At 41.8% G+C, this 20,119-nt stretch overlaps 1 protein-coding gene across 1 annotated transcript; it reads left to right on the top strand.

Annotated features, from left to right (window-relative positions):
- Window positions 1-421: 421 nt before the first annotated feature.
- On the top strand, window positions 422-18,021 carry LOC106605069 (sal-like protein 3). The gene is made up of 4 exons (XM_014200334.2): window positions 422-1,825; window positions 12,563-15,691; window positions 15,857-16,200; window positions 16,364-18,021. The coding sequence occupies exons 1-4, from the start codon at window positions 1,744-1,746 to the stop codon at window positions 16,802-16,804; spliced, it is 3,996 nt and encodes a 1,331-aa protein (XP_014055809.1). The 5' UTR covers window positions 422-1,743; the 3' UTR covers window positions 16,805-18,021.
- The last annotated feature ends 2,098 nt before the right edge of the window (window positions 18,022-20,119 follow it).

Raw genomic sequence — 20,119 nt, 5'->3', positions numbered from 1 at the left:
ATACAAATTAACTCTTGGTGTCAACATTTTTGTTTCCAATGTTTTCTTCCACATTATGTACATTTTATTAAAATAAAACACTAGGCCTATATGATACAATCTAGAGCAAATCGTTCGCAATAAATTCATGTTAAAAGCTACAGGGAAACGAAATCTAATCAGATATGCATAAAGTCAGAACCATTTTTAGATTCATTTTATTTACTACACCTTAGACAAACCGATGATTCCGATGGTTGATATTTGGAAACATATGTCTATATGATATCAAATCGCTCCTTCGTGGAATCCATAGGCTAGTGTGAAGCTTATGACTTCTTGAACTGTAACGGTGTGGTACATCCTAGCGGTCGCTCAACGCAATGGGCTGAACCTAGCCCAAGGTTTAACTCTCTCACACACAGCGCAGTCCCCACACACGGAGCTAAAGGCGAGGGCAACAACGGCTACATCAAACCTCCCGAGCAGTGCTCCTGTTACGAACCGTCAAGTGAAGTCGAAAACGACTTTCATGTCCGACATATGAGAACGTAGATCGATCAGAAAAAAAAATCTAAAGCTCTTTGGAAAGGACCAGGGTCTTTGGCGAGCAACTGGCGGAAGAGAGAGGGGACTTTGGAGAGCAGCTCGAGACAAACGCGCAGCCGGGAGCAAAGCACCACGAGGGGGAAGAGCACATCTAGCCACCCAGCGCCAGTTGCGGTGTATTTTCTTTTTTCTTTTTATAAACGCTCATTATACAAACGATTAGGTGCGTATAGAGACAAGGAACTATTTGATACTTCATAACTCCGACAGGGCGCGCCGATTCTGAGAAGACGCACAACAAACTTTGAGTGGCAATTCGAACGAGTATGTTCCTTGCTTATCCACTGGCAATCAAACCGAACTTTTACAATTCCCCTTTACAACGGAATTGCATCAAGGCGGACTGGGAACAACTCACAACCATCCTCAAAAACTTTATCCGTCCCATCCGCTTCTAGCGGGTGTTTGCGCCTGATGTCCATCGGCAAGGAGGTTTTTTTGAATGAAGATGCTGTCAATTATATGAAGATAAAAAAATACTGAACCACTTCAGGGACATTAAAAACACTTTCAGATGCACACAGCCACATTCAGGGGACGTTCTCAGTCGTGGGACAAAAGTTATCTAGCCTAAATAAGATGGAAGAAAATATGTATGGAAAGTATGAGCATTGAGGCAAGCTGTTCGAATTCCGTTATCTAAATTATCACAAGTTCACAACCCAAGTGGAACATACTACTTAAAAGCATGGCTGAAGTATGGGATACACGCAAGAAAAGAATTGCATCAATGAATCTCCAGTAGTAGTGACACAAAGCTCCGTAGAAAAGGAGAAAAGCTGACCTTCCGCGACGTAGACCCCCCTGAATGCTGGGCGTAACAAGCGAGATTTTGTGTGTTGTTGGAGGAGGTGGATAGCTAGAGAAGAGAGACAGATAGTCTGAGAGTGAAGCAGCTAATTGCTTAGTCTGTCCCTCATTACCATATCCAGTGTGTGTCCGCTGGACTTCAGCCAATCCCCCTCACACAGTACCATTAATCGCAATGCATTATTCACTATCATAATTATATACCGACATGCGCAATCCACGCAACAGCAACACCAGCTAATTCGCGTAATTTTTGCAACCAGACTATTTGTGAACATTTTTTTTCATTCGGTCGCTGCTGATGTATCTGCAAAAAGCAGAAACATCTCGCAGCGTATCAGCAGCATGTCCCGTCGCAAGCAAGCGAAGCCACAGCATCTCAAGTCGGACGAGGATCCCACAATAGCCGGGGTGGTGTCCGAAAATGGTAAGTCGTGCGTCTATGCGCGGGAGGGACAATCTTTTTATACGCATGTACAAGTCTAACAAATGTATTGTTTTCTCCGAATACAAGCAGGCATCTGTTCATGCTCTTGACCGGGACATAATTTGTGTTGAAAAGGCAATTTTTTTTAAAAACTTTATAATTTCGGTCATTTGACTTAAAATAGAATGTGTTCGTACACCTCTATATGTCGTGGTCCCTGCGAAACTTTGCTTATGGTTTGCTTTGCTTATGCTTATAGCTCTCCTTATCGCTTCCACCGGTTTCATCATGTTGTGAAACCCAACGCAACCTCCAAAAAGGGTTGGAAACTCTTTATTTACTTAATCCAATAACTAGCCTACCTGTTTAACTACAAGATAGTCATTTGGTGACATTTAAATCTTTATTCAGAGCACATTAAGCTACTATCAAAAACACTTTTGAAGACACTTTTAATAGCCTACCGTTGTTGGTTGTGATTTTAGCTAACAAAGCAACATAACACAAGCAAATGCAATGGCCTCAAGTTGGCATTTAACAGTGTTAATTCGATAACACCCACAACACAATTTTATACGTGTCTTAGTTTTTACATACAAATACATTTCCTCCTGCGTTATACGAGTGCAAGTGAGCTATCAGTTTCAGAGTATGGTTCATAAGAAACTCCGATTGTTTTCGTATCAAGAAACTATACAGTTTGAAACTATTTTAATATGCGTTCAAATATTATATTAATCAAAAATATGTTTTCTTTAAATGCAACCTCATCAGTTTGTGAGGATCTATGTCTCGCTCTCTCTCTCTCTCTCTCTGAGACATACACACAGAGACACACACACACACACACACACACACACACACACACACACACACTCACACACACAAGATGTAAACATTTAAAATAGCAAGCAATGTAATTATGTTGAACATACCACGCTCTACGTCATATTTATGCCTTCGGAATTTGAGAAAGTATTTACATCAATACATTGTATAACATTTTCGTCATAAAAGAGGACAATACATAGTCTTTTTTATTCCTTTATGTTGGCAGACGGTAGGTTATTTTCCAGTGTCGATGCCTATCCTGGCATTCAAAGGAGCGGGTTGCATATTCTGCGATAGCTTAAGTGAATAGCATGTTTTGTCATGGAAATGTTTTTGTTTACTCCCTCACATAAATGTATCACACTTGGTTTGTTTCCTATAGTTCCCAATGTCTACACGATCAGTTGACAGGGTTAGCCGTGTGAAAGGGGTCACTTTTCTAGTAATCTGTGCTGCATGCGCTTGAAGAGTGTAAAAGCTTTTAATTAGAAAACTAAAGTGAAATCTTCACCCAAAGCACACTCAACGAAAATGCATGTCAGTTTGTTTTTAGAACCTATCCGGACATTTTTTAAATCAAAATAAAAAATGTTCCTCCGTATATTAATGTTGAACAAACCTTTTAAATCGAATACAAATCTTCGATAGCGTTTTACGTCAGGCTCCCGTGATTTGTCTATAATGTAGTCTAATGCACATGTAAATTCATAAATGGGTAATTGTCTATGATTCGTTATTCAGTATAGATTCATTCAATATTTTACTTTGTTTGTTTTGTTATTTATTTTACATTTTAGGAATCGTGATCTAGCTACATAATTATTTGTAAAACAATTTAAGTATCTGAAGCTTGCAAAAGTTCCTATATAACTTAAAAATAATAGAAATGTATTTAAGTTTAATGCAATAGGTCTTATTCATTTTATAATTTATAGTACCTCTTTCTTTTTGTTCTTGTGCTGAAATAGTGTTTGTCCACTGTGCCCATGGGTGACGTCCAAAATTTCTAACGCATTCCAAAGGCATTTTCTAGTCATTTTAACAGCATTCTGAAATTACCACCATATTATTTTCCCTCTTTCTATTAGATCGAGGAAGAGTGTAATGTGTTAGTCAGCATTCCTTATTGACTATCCATACAGCTTACGTGGTATTCTCGACAAATAACTGTCATTATCTTGAACCATCGCTGACCAGCACATACAGCATCCATTGTACTGATCCTGTAAAATAGAAAAAGTGTGATGTCATCCCTAGGGACAAATGACAGTCTTATTTCCATATGAACATTTTAGGGTGATCGAGTCACAATGCTGAGCGCATGGGTTGTGATTCATTTATTTATGCATTGTCTTATCATACCATGCCATGTGTTACACATGAATAGGGCAGTCAGTGTCACAAAATGTAATGTAGCTAGCTAAGCTGATTGGACAATACATCGCACTTGCCTCACTTGTTGGTTTATTATAGCAATGAATTGCAAGAGTAAAGCCAGCATTAAAGTATAATCTGTATATCAGGTTAGTAATACATTCTCTTGTATATATCAAGAACCAGGGATAGTAAAATAGTAAAATAGCATCTATTGACTACAGGCATATATGCTGAGAACAGCGTGGTTCTGATTGTCATATGTCATCTATTGTGTTTTAGAGGGTAATAATAACCTTATAAAGGAAAACATTCATTTGAAGATGATCCTCGTTAACTATAAGGGAGGTTTACGTGAGTAGGAGGAAGGAAGGAAATCAGTATTTTCCAATAAATTCAATAGGAAGAGAAAATAAGTACTCGATGTGACGCATACTTAAGAGACTACCATCATGGGCCTGTTCAAGAAAAAGTCACATATCCTTCTCTCATATCAAACAGCTGTGTCAATGAGAAAGCCCTCTTCAGTTATGTTGGTTTGGATGTTTTCCTCTTAGGGCAAATAGATTTGAGTGGAATGCCTCTCTCCTTCTGTCTTATAAGTCTTTACTTTTGAAAAGAGATGACGATGAACATAGTCTGTGGATCAAGCTGCTACCAGCTCAGAGTCTCACGTCAGAATTAGACATTCATCCATGTTTCTCAAACGGCAGATTTCAATACTGACTTGTATCATGGGTGACCTGGCTGCAGACACGGCTACACTCACTCAGGCATGTGTATGTAGAGATGCACACACACACACACACACGTACACACTTACACACATGTACACACACAGACCACACGCCATTCATGATTGCTGTGTGAGAACTACCGACGCCATACTGCTTAACATTTTAAGTTGATGTCGATTGCTATGGATGATCCTTTCTAATGTTGGAAGAACGCACTGACTTGCTTGTTGTCAGGATGGACTGTGCTTCACTGAGAGAAGTCTTCTCAAGCTTCGGACAAAAGGCAGTGATAGACCATTTGATAAGATACCCTACAATGCAGTATTTCCAACGATACGACCTAAAGTAACGATACCACTTTATGTCAGACAAAACTTATGATGTGACTGTGATCAGTTCACGTATTGCCGTTGTACAGCTACAGACAACACTATTGCTTACCGTGCCTGAAGGAAAAATGGTGTATTTTGTACAAAAGGAATTCAGAGGGTCCAATCCTCTTTCAGTACACTGTTAGGACTTAACATCCATTCTGTTAGTCGCTGACCTGGCTGATTGTGTGTAACCTCTGTCACAACACAGCAAGTGGACATAGGCCTACAGCAACGAGATGCTATACCTATAGCATCAAGTATTCATAGAATAAAAAAAAAACACCATAGTAGATGTTTTTCTAAAGGTTATTGGATGAATCCAGTCTTCTATTTTCATGTAATGTCTTTTTGGGTTCCTGGTTCTGCAATTCAGATATGATGCTGTTGCTCTCGCCTGCGTCTAATTGGGATTTATCAGTTATTTAAATCCCACCTTGATTTGACCTTTTTTGTGCTTAGGGCTTTTGTGGGGAGTTTACATGGTTGTCCAATGTAACACTTTAGGGCCCTATTGTGTGGTGGCCCTGAAAAGGTAGAATCGCATGCAGTGCCAACAAGCCTCTGTCTGGCCTGGCCTCCCCCCCCACTCCCCCCACTCTCACCCCCCAGGCCTCCCAGCCACTTGCCCTGAAGTTGGATGGTTAGAAGTGCTTTGATAGAGCTGGCTGACTTAACCTTTGCCCACCTCGCCCTGCCAGGGGGCTGCGGCTCGATGTCAAGCTCATAATGCAATTAGAACATCTGTCCCATTGACCTTGGCAGCGCGGCTTACCCCTGTCCTAGACAGTGTTAACAGTGACAGGCTTTCATCTCAATGCTGTTACCTCTGCATCTAGTCCCTTTAGAGCTCTTTCCCCAGGGGTGAGGGAGCGCACACACACACATACACACACACACACACACACACACACACACACACACACACACACACACACACACACACACACACACACACACACACACACACACACACACACACACACACACACACACACACACACACACACACAATTTAACTAAAAATACAACTATTTAAAGTGAATCCTCTCCAACCATTCATAATGTCAAACCTCTCTAAGTGACGCAGTGTTAGGGTGTCTGCTAACACTTAAACATTTGCAAATGAACGAGCGAAACAAGAGAGGGAAAACATATTGAAGTGGATGGATGGAATTAAGAAAGGGATAAAGGAGAGATGATATATAGCGAGGGAACATCCTGATAGCAGTGACAACATGGGCTGTATCCCCACTTCCCCTTCAGTGAGGCTTTGTTTGGCTTTTGTTTTAATCCTCTCTCACCATTTCGGTGGAAGCTTCTGGACCACCCACACAGCCATGCCAAATATGTTTCCAAGAAGATGGAACCCCAATATGACTGTCTTTTAATTACAACCCCTAGCACTTAAAAACACACAATAAATATAATTCCCCTTGATGAAGAGGAACTCACCAACTTCATGTGACAAACAATCATCCAGAGAGAGCGCCGTCATTGAATAATGTATTGCATACGCTTACACAAACAAATCGTTAATGTTTGGGCTAGGGCCACATCTGCATGCAGTGACAAAGGCCCCTCTGTTAGAGAGGATAGGATATTACTGTACCACTCTGCGTGAGGGCCAGGCCTGTGAAATAGAGAGCTCTGCTTGGTGGGGGACTGCTCTGCAGGTGCGGATGGGGATGTGTGTGACGGTGCTGGTGGGAATATCCGAGAGAGGAGCTGTTTGAGATGTGGCATACCGGTACATACATCATCACCACCGGCTCTGTCTTGGAAGGAGGCAGCAGGGATAGTCACAGCTGTGTGTGTTATGGAGGGCTGGCATTTTGGTAATGTCTTCTGCTCCCTAGCCACCTTGATGGGACAGTTGTAGTATAAAATAAAAAGGGTAGACGGAATGTAAAAGTAACACAGGGAAATGGGGGGAGATAATGGAGACAAATAATGCAAAATAATGCAATGGAAAAAAGTAATTCGTACAGGAATTCCAACATTCTTAAAACCAGCAGGCATCCTTATTTGCCCTCCTCCTCACCCCCCTCTCTCACAGCTTGGGCTGGACCTATAGGGATTCATCTCTCTTTTAAAGATCCTAAGCTCTCCTAAATGGTTTGAGAAAAATGCTTTTTAAAGGGGAAGAGGAGTTGGCGAGTCCGGGGATGTGAGATTAAGGCTAAACTCGGACCTAAGTGGAAGTGCTTGGTAGAGGGTTCAGGCGATGCTATCATGTCATCAAGCATGTGATATCATAAGAAACAGTGTTTGTTTAGGCAAAGGAGAAGCATTTAAATTAGATAATGTAATTTCCTGAGTAAAAAGCTTTTGTGACTTGTATAATAAACAAATATTTTCAAAGCTTTTAGGTGCTTTTTATTTATTTTGCATGATTATGGAGTTTATATGAATTGCAAGTGTGTGTGTGTGCGTGCGTGCGGGTGTTTGCATGTATGACTGTACCACACATCTGTGTGGGTGGGTGTGTGTTTGAGGTGAAGGGGTGGCATGTGCGTTTTCCCTGCTGTTAGTGAATCTGGAAATTGTTAAAGGCCCAGTGCAGTCAAAAACATGATTTTATTTCTATTTCCACACTATGAGGTTGGAATAATACTGTGACATTAAAAAAATTATGATAATGCCATTTTAGTGTAAGAGCTGTTTTGAAAAGACCACCTGAAATTTCAGGCTGTTTTGGTGGGATGGAGATTTGGAGATTAAGACCAATAAGAAAGAGAGTTCATAACCTCTCTGCCAATAACAGTTCGTTTTCAGTTTTCCCCTCCCCACTCAGGCCACTCACAGAGAGTCCTAGAACAATTCTTGCTTGGAAAATTGCTCTTTGCTATTAATCTATTTTAGTTTCTTTTTGACCATTTTAATTGAAAACAATCACAGTAAGGTACTTAATTGTTACCCAGAAAGGATTTGATATTAAGATAAAAACGGCTGCATTGGACCTTTAAGAACGGAGAGTTTGTAATTGCTCAATAATTTGCTAAATACATTGCTCAGTGGCTTTCACAGAATCAGTAGAGAGCATGAATACCTCGTTTGATATTAGCGATCAGATTAGCAGTTTCAGTTAGCATACCGAAGATTGCTGAGCAAGACAGTGGATACAATGATTCAAAGTCTCACAATCCCCCTATTGATTGTGTTGAGCTTCATATTTGCATTTGAGTAAAGGAACTCTTAAAGAAATGAAAACCGCATTGGATTTTCTAATGCCTTCCTTTCTCATGCTATAAGAAAATCAATACACCCCCCCCCCCACCCACACACACACACACACACACACACACACACACACACACACACACACACACACACACACACACACACACACACACACACACACACACTAAACAAGATCTAGCCTCAGATGCATAGAGCCTAAAGAACAACCTACGTCTTGTGTATTATACTTCCTCTAGAAAAGTACAGTTCATTTGTATCTCTAAAAATAATGTTTCATTTACCACATATTTGTAACGGAATGAGAAAATCAACCCCAAAATCAAATGCTTATCTTCCCAGAAAGAAGTCTCAGTAAGACAGCGATACCCATCACAATGTTAGTCAATGTTAGAAATGATATTCCTATGTAAGAAACTGTACATTCCAGATTGTAGGCCTACTAAACCAAAATAAATATATATATTGAATATTGGCATTATACTACTGTCATTTGCTTTTATTTTAGCAATAGGGATATGGATGATACACATATGATTTCAATCAGTTCACAAAGTAAAATAAATAAATAAATGAATGTGGTGATATGTTTCTATGACAAATCTATGTAGACCAACACATTGTGGCAAAGAAAGGGATTATTGAATAGTAGTGACACCGCAATTTCTAATTCTTGTTCATATAATTGTTCTGAACAGAAGGACATGGCCAGGATTGGGGCTACAACTTAACGCTGTTGGAATGCAATGAAATGTACAGTATGTGATATCCACATCCTCAAATAATTTCCCTTCGAATTCAATCACTTACAGTAATCTCACTATAAGGAGAATTCTCAATAGATTAGTTTGTATTCATCTTGAACATGCAAAAAAAAATCACCAAAATTCTTAGATCTAGATAACAGATATTAAAATACTCAAATCACTATTCATCAACGTTTATGTTGTGTGTTTGGGCATAGGCCAACAAAGGCACTCGCTTACAAAGCAAATTGTATGAATGAAATGAGAGACTGATGTTAATAACTGCTATAATAAATACTAATAACTAAAATCGGTTTATAACAATGGCTACTCATTGAGAACACTGACCTTTCACCCTAAATTATGGAAATGAGCCTGTGTGTCCGTTGATCGGCTAAGGGGATTTCGGCTTTCAATCACGTGGCATTGCTATTTCCAATAACTTGCTCTTTTCATAGTTTTGTATTGGTGTCGTGTGAAGTTAATAACTATTTCACATAATGAATACGTAGGTACATTTGTGCAAATGGAAGCTGTGTAGCCTATACCACCAAAAATACTTTGTGTACCACTAAAGGCACAATTTCAGAAAAATACTGTATGAACTTTTTGCGTAGTTCTTTCATCCCTGGCTTCCACTGCACGTTATGTTTGTTGTCAAATCGTTAACTTCATTTTCTATATCTTAATTTATGCCATTGTGTCACACCATACAGGAAGAAATCAAATAATGCCTGCCACTGGCGTCACTCTGCCCCCAGCGTGTTCCTGGGGACGAGCTAATAGCCTTTCCAAAAGCCTTTCTGTTGATTATTAATTAAGTTAAAGACACCGGACCCTGATGGTGTAGTGTAGTCATCCCGTTGGCCAGAAATTACAGGAAGAGTGCTGAATTATTTCACTAATGACTCATTAAACTGACACGTAGGCGTCACGAAGGCCGTGATACAGGTCGGCGATGTTGTGCCCTTCGAAATGAACTGAAGCATAGAGCAACATTGAGAGAACCTATGTTTTCTGCATGTTGAACGAACCACTGTAGTCTGTAAAATGTAAAACGTTTGGATTGATTTGGAGAGAAAAGAGGGATAATTTATGGAAATGAAAAGGTACGTAGTTTATATTCATGTTGTTGGTGTGTGTGACCCAGTAACACCTGTATAGTACACCCTCATCCACAGCCTATTTTGGCCATGGCCACAACTTTTGTCTAAATAGTAAAAAGGAGGACACATTTTTGGGGGGGATGGAAGACAGTCATATGTATGTTCTGACATTTGGAAAATAAATTTGAAAAAAATAAAAAGCCACCCGAACCAGACCCCATACTAGTCCAAATGTAACCCTTAACTGCAAGCATCAACACCGCATGTGTCCTAGTATGTCCTCCCATTTGTTGACTTGTGGCTGAGTGATTCCCTGGAGAAGTGCCATGTTTGGTTTTGCTTTGATTTTCATTTCACCTGTGTTTGTTCCTTTGCCCTCACAAGCAAACATGCTCATACATAAGCACCTAAAATACCCTATTATCTCTCTCTCTCACACACGCACACACACACACACACACACACACACACACACACACACACACACACACACACACACACACACACACACACACACACACACACACACACACACACACACACACACACACACACACAATATAAACATGACTCCCTGGGATGGCATTTTGAATTATGTTTTAAAACACTCTTGCACTAAGGTTAGGGTTAGTGTGGGAATATTACTTTAATATCTTCACTCCCTGTTACTGGGTGAAAAAGTATTTGAAGTGGATCTGTTTGATTTATTTTCTTTAGCAAATTATCATACAATTAACTGTCTTTATTTTTATGAGTTAAATTTGATGTTAATATTTAAAGTTGTATTATTATTTTCACTTACATATATATACACACACACACACACACATTCAATTACATAATTCACTGATTGTGATAATATACTAATTGGAAATAAATAGTCTTGAAATGCATTTTCAGGTTGAAAGAAACCACTGAACCATAGCAACCTAAAAGGTGGTCCATGTCATTACATTTTAGCATTTTATGTTTTCAAAGGTTTCACTCACATCCACACCCACTATTTCTCTCCTTGTGATTTTTTTTTTTACACACATGTTAAGCACTTCAAAACAAGCAAATTATGTTTCCGAGTAGAAGGAGCAAGAAAACCTCTGCACATTTCCTTGCTGTTCTAATTACGCGTCTATGGGTGTCAAGTCATAGTGGCTGGGGTCTCTGAAGTAAAGCAGTCATGCAGTTTTTCATGTAGGAGAGTAACAAGCTCCCACTATGGGAATAATTAAGACACTGCCTGACACCCCCCCCCCCCCACACACACACACACACAGCCATGCATCCACTTGAACATGAGATAAAATAAACAGATAAGGGGGCATGTATTCATGGTTTGATCAGGTGTGAATTAGGACCATGATCGGGTGAACATACTTGCTTTCTTGGCACTTGACAGCAGTATGCGGAAGAGGAAGTGGCTTCTTACAACTGTGATTAAACATGTGTAACTAATCAGAGACTGCTGCCATGGCACTAGCATGTAATTTGTTGAGTCTCATTTCAAAAAAGGGAGAGAGTGGAAGAAAGATGAACAAACCTAACTGAGTAACAAAAGCTGCATGTTACTCATTTAAAAAGAGAATGTTTCTCATTTCAAAAAGATGTCATAACGGCACAATTTTCGGTAATTAAAATATTTTGGGCTCACATCCTCATTTACATTATGGGTAAAATTTCCCAGTACATTCTGTGAGAAATAAACAACAATAGCAACAACAATTCTCAACCATTTTAATTTGAAACATATTCTATAAATGTCTCTCAAAGTAGAATACACTAGGCCTCCACATTGCATTGCAGCTAGTCACAAGCAGTTGCTGAAGGTTGCATTGATTTATTCACTTTAGATGCAGGGCTTATGCATGACCTTAGCAATGCTAAATTAAGAGGCTCAGGCATTTGAAATTCAGGTGGAAATGACGAGGCTTGATAGCATAGGAGAATCCTAATGGGCCCATCAAAGACCTGATTTGTACCCAACAGACGAGGCAGCTGTGAATTGTATGAAATATTGGAAATCAATAGCTTCTATGGAATTTCATTAAGCGGCAGTATCCACAATTGATAGGCCCTCATAATTTGATGGATTGCACAAAGAAAATTATTAGCTGGGCTCTACTGAGAGGGCTCGAATGTGCAAAACTGGGTCTTGAGAATTGGTGAACTAGGGCAATTTGTTCAGAGTAAAATAAAATAAAATAATATTGATTTTGGTCACGTTAAAGAAATAAAAAAAATGTATTAAAAGGTTAAATCTTTGCAGAACTGCTCTGCAGAATATGTGTTGAAATTCTATTGATTATTTATTCATTAATTCTCCTTTTTTGTCTCCCTCCCATCACTCTGACTTTCTCCCTCCCCCTTCTATCCTCAGCCACAGGAGAAGTGCTGGATGACTCAGACAGTGGGAATGAGAGCCGTAGTGGGAGTGAGGAGACCCACGTGTGTGAGAAGTGTTGCGCCGAGTTCTTCAAGTGGTCCGATTTCTGCGAACACTTGACGAGCTGCATCAAGAACCCCCTGGTGCTCATAGTAAATGAAAACGAAACCGAACCCTCCCAGGAGTATCCTGCAGAGCCATCGCCCTCGCCAAGCTGCCATAGTGACCAGGCAGACAGCGAGGACGCTGGAGAGGGCAGCAGCCACAGCCCCGGTGAGGACGATGAGGGCGCAGAGTTAGCCCTGGAGGGGGGCAGTGTCCTGGACAAGGAGGACGAGCCCATGGAGCTGTCTCTTGAGAAACTGGTGGACCTCGAAGTGAGTGACGCCTCCCCAGAGCCAGATGGTGCTCTACCTCAGCTTAGCGATCCTGCCCCATCGTCTGTGAAGAGCTACAGCATGCCGAGCACCAACGTCACTCTGGAGACACTACACAGCACCAGCGTGGCAGTGGCTCAGTTCTCCCAGAGTGTTTGTGCCGCGGTGGCCGGCAGCGGGGTCTCCCCCTTGGCCATCCCCATGATCCTGGACCAGCTGATGGCGCTGCAACAGCAACAGATCCACCAACTCCAACTGATCGAACAGATCCGCAGTCAGGTGGCGTTGATGCAAAGGCAGCCCTCCGTCGCCCAGCTGGCCCAGAACCACCACCACCACCACCACAACACAGTTGCTGGCTCCCAGGGGCCGTCATCCTCCAACCAACTCCAGCAGTTACACAACTTCATCACTCCCCCTGTCCACCAGTTGCCCATCAGGTTGCCCTCACCGCTAAACAGCCTGAGCTCCTCCTCCTCCTCCCTCACCTCTGCTATAGATGGGCCCCTCTTCTCCCATACCCAGCAAAGTAGTAATCAGCAGTCAAAATTTTCGATGCCCAACACCACCTCAGCAAACTCCTCTTTCCCTCCATCCGGTGGTAATGTGCTGTCATCTCTACTGCCTTCCTGCATGACTTCAATCACACACAGCAGCATCGGAGCTGGATCCGCTGCTGGAGGAGGCATGAGCAGCAGCATTACAGCTCTGCCAAGGAATTCCAGCAGCCCCCCTTCACTAGGCCACAACAGCCTCCTGAGCACCAGTCCCTCCAATCTACCACTGATACCTCACAGTTCATCTAGCAGTGTCATCTTCCCAAACCCGCTAGCCAGTATTGCTGCCACTGCCAATGCACTTGACCCACTCTCCGCTCTGATGAGGCACCGCAAGGGAAAGCCCCCCAATGTGTCCGTCTTCGACACCAAGCCCAGCTCCGAGGACCCCTTTTTCAAGCATAAGTGTAGGTTCTGTGCCAAGGTGTTTGGCAGTGACAGTGCCCTGCAGATCCACCTGCGCTCTCACACCGGCGAACGGCCCTTCAAGTGCAACATCTGCGGAAACCGGTTCTCCACCAAGGGCAATCTGAAGGTCCACTTCCAGAGGCACAAGGAGAAGTACCCGCATGTCCAGATGAACCCTTATCCCGTGCCAGAATACCTGGATAATGTGCCGACCAGCTCAGGCATTCCGTATGGTATGTCCTTCCCCCCAGAGAAGCCGGTGACCACCTGGCTGGACAGCAAACCTGTTCTCCCCACAGTCCCCACCTCAGCTGGGCTCCAGTTCCCCCCAACTCTCCCCAGCATGATGGGAGGCTACGGTGATTCCCCGAGCATCACTCCCCTTAGCAGATCACCCCAGAGGCCCTCCCCACCCTCCAGCGAATGTGCCTCACTGTCACCTAACCTCTTCACAGAAGCAGGCATGATCACCACCTCACGGTCTCCGCAGCCCAACTTAGGGGGTGACATGCCTCCCATTCTGAAACCAGAGGGCATCCACCTACCCCCAAACCTCCCCACTTCCAGGCCTGGTGAGAACAAGACCCCCACCGTTACTCAAGTGGTCCTCGCCACCACAGTCACCGCGACCACATCCACTAGCAGCTGTACTGAACCCATCATTGCCCCCTCTGTCTCCCATCCAATCCTCCCCATGATCTCTGATCAGTTCAAGGCCAAGTTTCCGTTCGGCGGCCTTCTGGACTCTATGCAAACGTCCGAGACCTCAAAGCTGCAGCAGCTGGTGGAGAACATCGACAAGAAGATGACCGACCCCAACCAGTGTGTCATCTGTCACCGTGTGCTCAGCTGCCAGAGTGCCCTTAAGATGCACTACCGCATTCACACGGGAGAAAGGCCTTTCAAATGTAAGGTCTGCGGCCGAGCGTTCACCACCAAGGGCAATCTGAAAACGCACTTTGGGGTCCATCGTTCCAAGCCCCCTCTCCGGGTCCAACACTCCTGCCCCATCTGCCAGAAGAAGTTCACGAACGCTGTGGTCCTGCAGCAGCACATCCGCATGCACATGGGAGGCCAGATCCCCAACACCCCGCTGCCTGAGTCTCTCCAGGAGATGGACACCGACCTCTCCTTTGACGAGAAGAGCTTAGACGCCATGAGCAACTATGATGACGAGCTACTAGATGAGATGGAGGCAGCTATGGAGGACGAAGCAGAGCTGAAAGAAGGAGAAGAGATGATGGACCCATCCAAACCTCTCCATCCATATTCAGGAATGTCCCCTGGTCGCTCCCCACCTACTTCTGTCATCTCCAGCATCGCTGCTCTGGAAAACCAGATGAAGATGATCGACTCATCTGTCAATATGAGCCGCTCGTTCGGGCTGAAGCCCATGCAGAACGGTGGCGGGTTTGGAGGGGAGAACGACTTCTTCAACAATGACTCGCTGTATGCCTCGGGGGACCTGGAAGGTCAGAGTGTGGGAAGCCCAGCACTATCTGAGTCCTCAGGGTCCATGCAGCCCATCTCCCCTGCTCACAGTCACCCAGAGAGTCATCGATCCAAGTCCCCAGCCACACTCAACCATAACAGCAGCACTGCAGCAGAGGGGCAGGAGAACAACGGGATGGCTACAGTGAAATCTGAGAAGTCAGATTCCCCGGCACCTGTGTCTGAAGGTAATGGGGCATTGGACCTGACTGCTAGCATAACCCAGCCTAGCAGGCACTTCATCAAGGAGGAGAACCACTTCAACATGATGTTCCTGAGCAGAGATAGAGGTATATTCAATGATCCTGACTTTGATATAGTTCATTTACAAATCGCAATTTAATTGAATGATACCTGAAATGTCTAAAAACATGGAGTTCCACATGTGTCATTTGAATAACACATGTCTCTGTTCTCCCAACTAAACATATCCTCTTTTTGTTTTCTCTCTCTAGGTCTGAGCAACTCTAGCTTACTAAACACAGCATCCAACATGATCAAAATGGAGATGAATGGGCACAGGCACAGCAAGCCCATGTCCCTGAATGATGGTCCTTACAGGCCTGTGGGCATCCAAGTTCCCGCTTCTGCACCCCAGACCAACATGAGCCCCAGTATCACCCCCATGCTGGCACCGCCAACTCCCCGTCGCACCCCCAAGCAGCACAACTGCCACAACTGTGGGAAGAACTTCTCCTCAGCTAGTGCCCTGCAGATCCATGAGCGCACACACACAGGAGAAAAACCATTTGGCTGCTCGATCTGTGGAAGGGCCTTCACCACTAAAGGCAACCTGAAGGTATGAGAGAGAATATAATAATAATAATAATATGCATTTAAAGTATAAGAAAAAGGGTACATTTGTCTGCTACAAAAAGAAAGTTATATAAAGAATATGAAAAAAGACCAGAGGCTCTTGAATAATAATGTCTGTTCCTGTGTTTCCTGTTGACTGAATGCAGGTGCACATGGGCACCCACATGTGGAACAATGCGCCAGCCCGTCGTGGACGCCGTCTCTCCGTGGAGAACCCCATGGCCTTGCTGGGCGGGGACGCCATGAAGTTTAGCGAGATGTTTCAGAAGGACCTGGCGGCGAGGGCCATGAACGTAGACCCTGGCTTCTGGAACCAGTATGCTGCCGCCATCACCAACGGCCTGGCCATGAAGAACAACGAGATCTCCGTCATCCAGAACGGAGGCATCCCCCAGTTGCCTGTCAGCCTGGGTGGAGGAGGTATGACCTCGCTAGGGGCCATGTCAGGAGGTATGGACCGTATGGACCGGGTGAATGCCAGTAGCAGCCCTCCCATGACTGGGCTGGATAAGACAGTTCTCGAGGTTGGGGCTAGACGCCCCTTCGCTCGATTTATGGAGGAAAATAAAGAGATTGGGATCAATTAAGGACTTTATTATTATTAAGGAAAAGACTTTAAGGAAAGACAAGAGTCTTACGAAAAGGAAAGAAACTGCTAATCCAGTTTGAACTCTTATGTACTATATTATGTACAGATTACGTTTTTCTTGGTTTGGTTTTTGAAATATAATATTTAGTATTGGTTAGAGGTCTTTGCCTTTCGCCCATTTACCCCTCATTGATATTTCGCTCGTACGAAGAATACTTTGTCTCTTGTTTGAGAATATGTCGTCTTGCAAGATTTGCATGGTACTTATTGGTTTCTATCAGTATGTTTGACTGCTTTTAAGGATTATTTTTGAAAAGTAATATCTTGACTCAATTGTGATGGGCAAGGACTAAAATGAAGCTGAGCAAGCTCTTATATGTGCATAGACTGACTAGCTGCTGTTTGGCTAATGTTTATTTGCTCACAAAGAGCAAGGGACTGAAGTAAATTGGAATTATGGTGTTACTGCGCTCGCCTACAATTTTTTCTCATGAAGTAGAAAACTTGAAAAAATGTTTCAACTATTTTAATCTTTACGTTTAGTCTCCCAGCGTTGTCTTATAATATTGTCCTGTGTCTTTAGTATTTATGATATTGACAAAAAAAGCGGGTATAAGAAAATATATTTAATGGCCCCAGCATTTTATTGATCCTTTTTTTCTAAACTGCAGACTTCATTTATAAATATCTCTTTTAATAAAGACAACATGTCATTTCAGTTGTACAACAGAGACACATTGTGAAGTTTTATTTGGATATCCAGCCAAGACTATGTGTAACATGTTTGGTGCACTGGGAAGAAGCTGAGATATCTGAAGCTGCTATTATCACAAACCTGCTTTTAACCTTTTTTAAAAAAAAAGTCATTTGAAAGAAATACATGTGTATAGAAATACAGACAACTCTATAACAGGTATGCATATTTTGTATCACATGAAAATAGACATCCTTTGAGAGTATTTGTCATGTTTGTGAATGCACTTTTTAAACAAGACGTTTTGTCTGTGACTTATCGTTAACCTTTGACTGAGTTGTCTATCACAAATGGTTTTAATTGTTTTCAGCGTACCACTCCTACTATTTGCAGAATTGGCCCTCTGGTACGGCCTCTTATGCTACTCATCTGAGTACAACCTCATCCACTCAATCAAATCCTTCTCCAATAAAAAAAGAGAGAACAGGTCACGTGTTTGACTGGTCTCCTTCTCTACATTTGCTGTTGTTATTATTTATTTATTTTCAGGCTGGATTCCTGGTTTCTTTCAAAAGGGGTTAGAAGGTTGTGATGAGATTAGATGAAGTAAAAAAAAAAGTGTCAAATAGACTATCCTTTTTTATATACCTCTTTCTCATTGTACTGTATATTTACTTAGAAAGACACATTTGAAATAACATTAAAAATAAGCAATTAGTAATGTACTAATTGCTGTTTGGACATTTAATGTCACATGGGGTTCGAGAGAAACCCAAGACCTCAAGTTCAACAATTGATATTTACAGTTTGGTGCTGAACGTTTTTAGAAAACTCAAAAGATGTAGAAAAAGTTCCTAAAATGTTAAAAGTAATACATGTGTAGCATTTGTCCATCAAATTTATAGATGGACAAATCACACCACTCCTTTGCACAACACAAGTTGAAATGTCCCATTTGGGATCCTTTACTCTCATTAAAGCAGGCACAACTATTCACTGCCTGATGTTGGCAGTAAGTTAAGTTCCTGTGATTCGTTTTTTGCATAGTCAATTTCACTAATCCTCATTCGAAGTATTTCCCTATTTTAAATGTTGAGCTATGGTTAACAATAAAATCTAGGGGGTTATTTGGTACCTGGAACCAAAAAGGATTATAACCCTTTTAGGTTAAAGATAACACCTTTTTTATAAGAGTGTACCCAACAGAACCCTATCTACAAAACAGGCATATATTTCATCTCTATTTGATCACAGCATCATCATTAACATATCAAAACAACCACAGTAGCCATCATAGTAAATGCTTCCAAGTTTAGTTCCTGTAATAATTTTTGTGTTTAAAAAATGTTCCTCAGCAGCTATGATTTCTTTCCTTTATACTGCTGACATTGACTTTTGAGAAACAAAAAGACACATTATTGAATTGTAATAACATAGGCAAAATATGTATGTAAGGGTAGTGTGTAGTTAATGTAGCTTTTCCAACATCATTACAAGTATCAAAGGTGTTCTTCCCTTAATGTAGGCTGTCATCCCCAAGGTGTCGGTTGTGAAATCAGTAGGCCCAGTAAAAATACAGAACTTCTGCTTTGAGGTGATGTTAAAAAAAAGACTTCTGTTTTATGTAAAAGCATTTTCCTGATGGTCCCTTTGAAATGGCCCCTTTATTTTGGGAACATAAAATAAATAGTTGTGTCCTTCTGGGGATGAAGAGCAGTTAAGAGCTGGATTCCCAGACATTGATGGTGAATAAAACATATATAAATCCTGATAGAGGCTGAGAGGGAACATGTTCAATTTGCGAACATTTCTTTTTCCCTTGAAGAGTAAAAAAAAAAAAAAAAATCTAATGAAAGAATATAATTAGCAAGCATCTGTCCCCCAGCTTCCCTTGACTAGGATGTCTTGTATCTGAAAAAAGGACACTTACACTGCACAGATATGATCTCATCTTAACATAATAGATTGGTGACGTAAAAGTTTGTTTATATCACTTGATAACATTGGCAACATATGTATGATTATTTGGTCACAAATCACAGAGTGTGTGTGTGCGCATGTGAACACACACTGATTAGTGACTAGATTATTATAAAATGTGTGTGTGCGTGCCTGTGTGTGTGTGACTATCGGAACAGTTAGAAGAGAGAAGTTATTCAGACCTGAGGAACAGTAAGTACTGCTTGTCCTACTGCTCACTGCATGGAAATGGAAAAATGAATTTTGGTTGTGTGTGTGTACAATGGAGTTTTACATCTACAGTGTTCCATGCCAATGATATGTAACAGAAAGGTTAATATTTACAAATCCGATCCACTTTATTTCTAACACTAATGTTGGAAAATATCCTTCAGAGCTTTTAGTGCAGCCAGTTGTGTGTACAAACACATTTTTTAAATTATATTGGTTTATGACCCACTTAGTATACCTTCAGATTATGGGGTTGCCTTGTTCTTGCTGTACTATTGAAACAAGACATGATAGTGTTCTTTGCAAATAAAGGTACTTCTAAGTTTCAAAGTACTGCAGTGTATAATAGTAAATAATTTCTGGTACACATATATGGTCATAATAATATACCATTTTTCCATATTACACTTGTTTCAAATAAAGGATTTT

This window comes from Salmo salar, chromosome ssa05, assembly GCF_905237065.1.
Source record: "Salmo salar chromosome ssa05, Ssal_v3.1, whole genome shotgun sequence".
Taxonomy (NCBI): domain Eukaryota; kingdom Metazoa; phylum Chordata; class Actinopteri; order Salmoniformes; family Salmonidae; genus Salmo; species Salmo salar.
The sequence above is the reverse complement of the archived record's forward strand: the minus strand, read 5'-3'. Positions and strand labels throughout refer to the sequence as shown.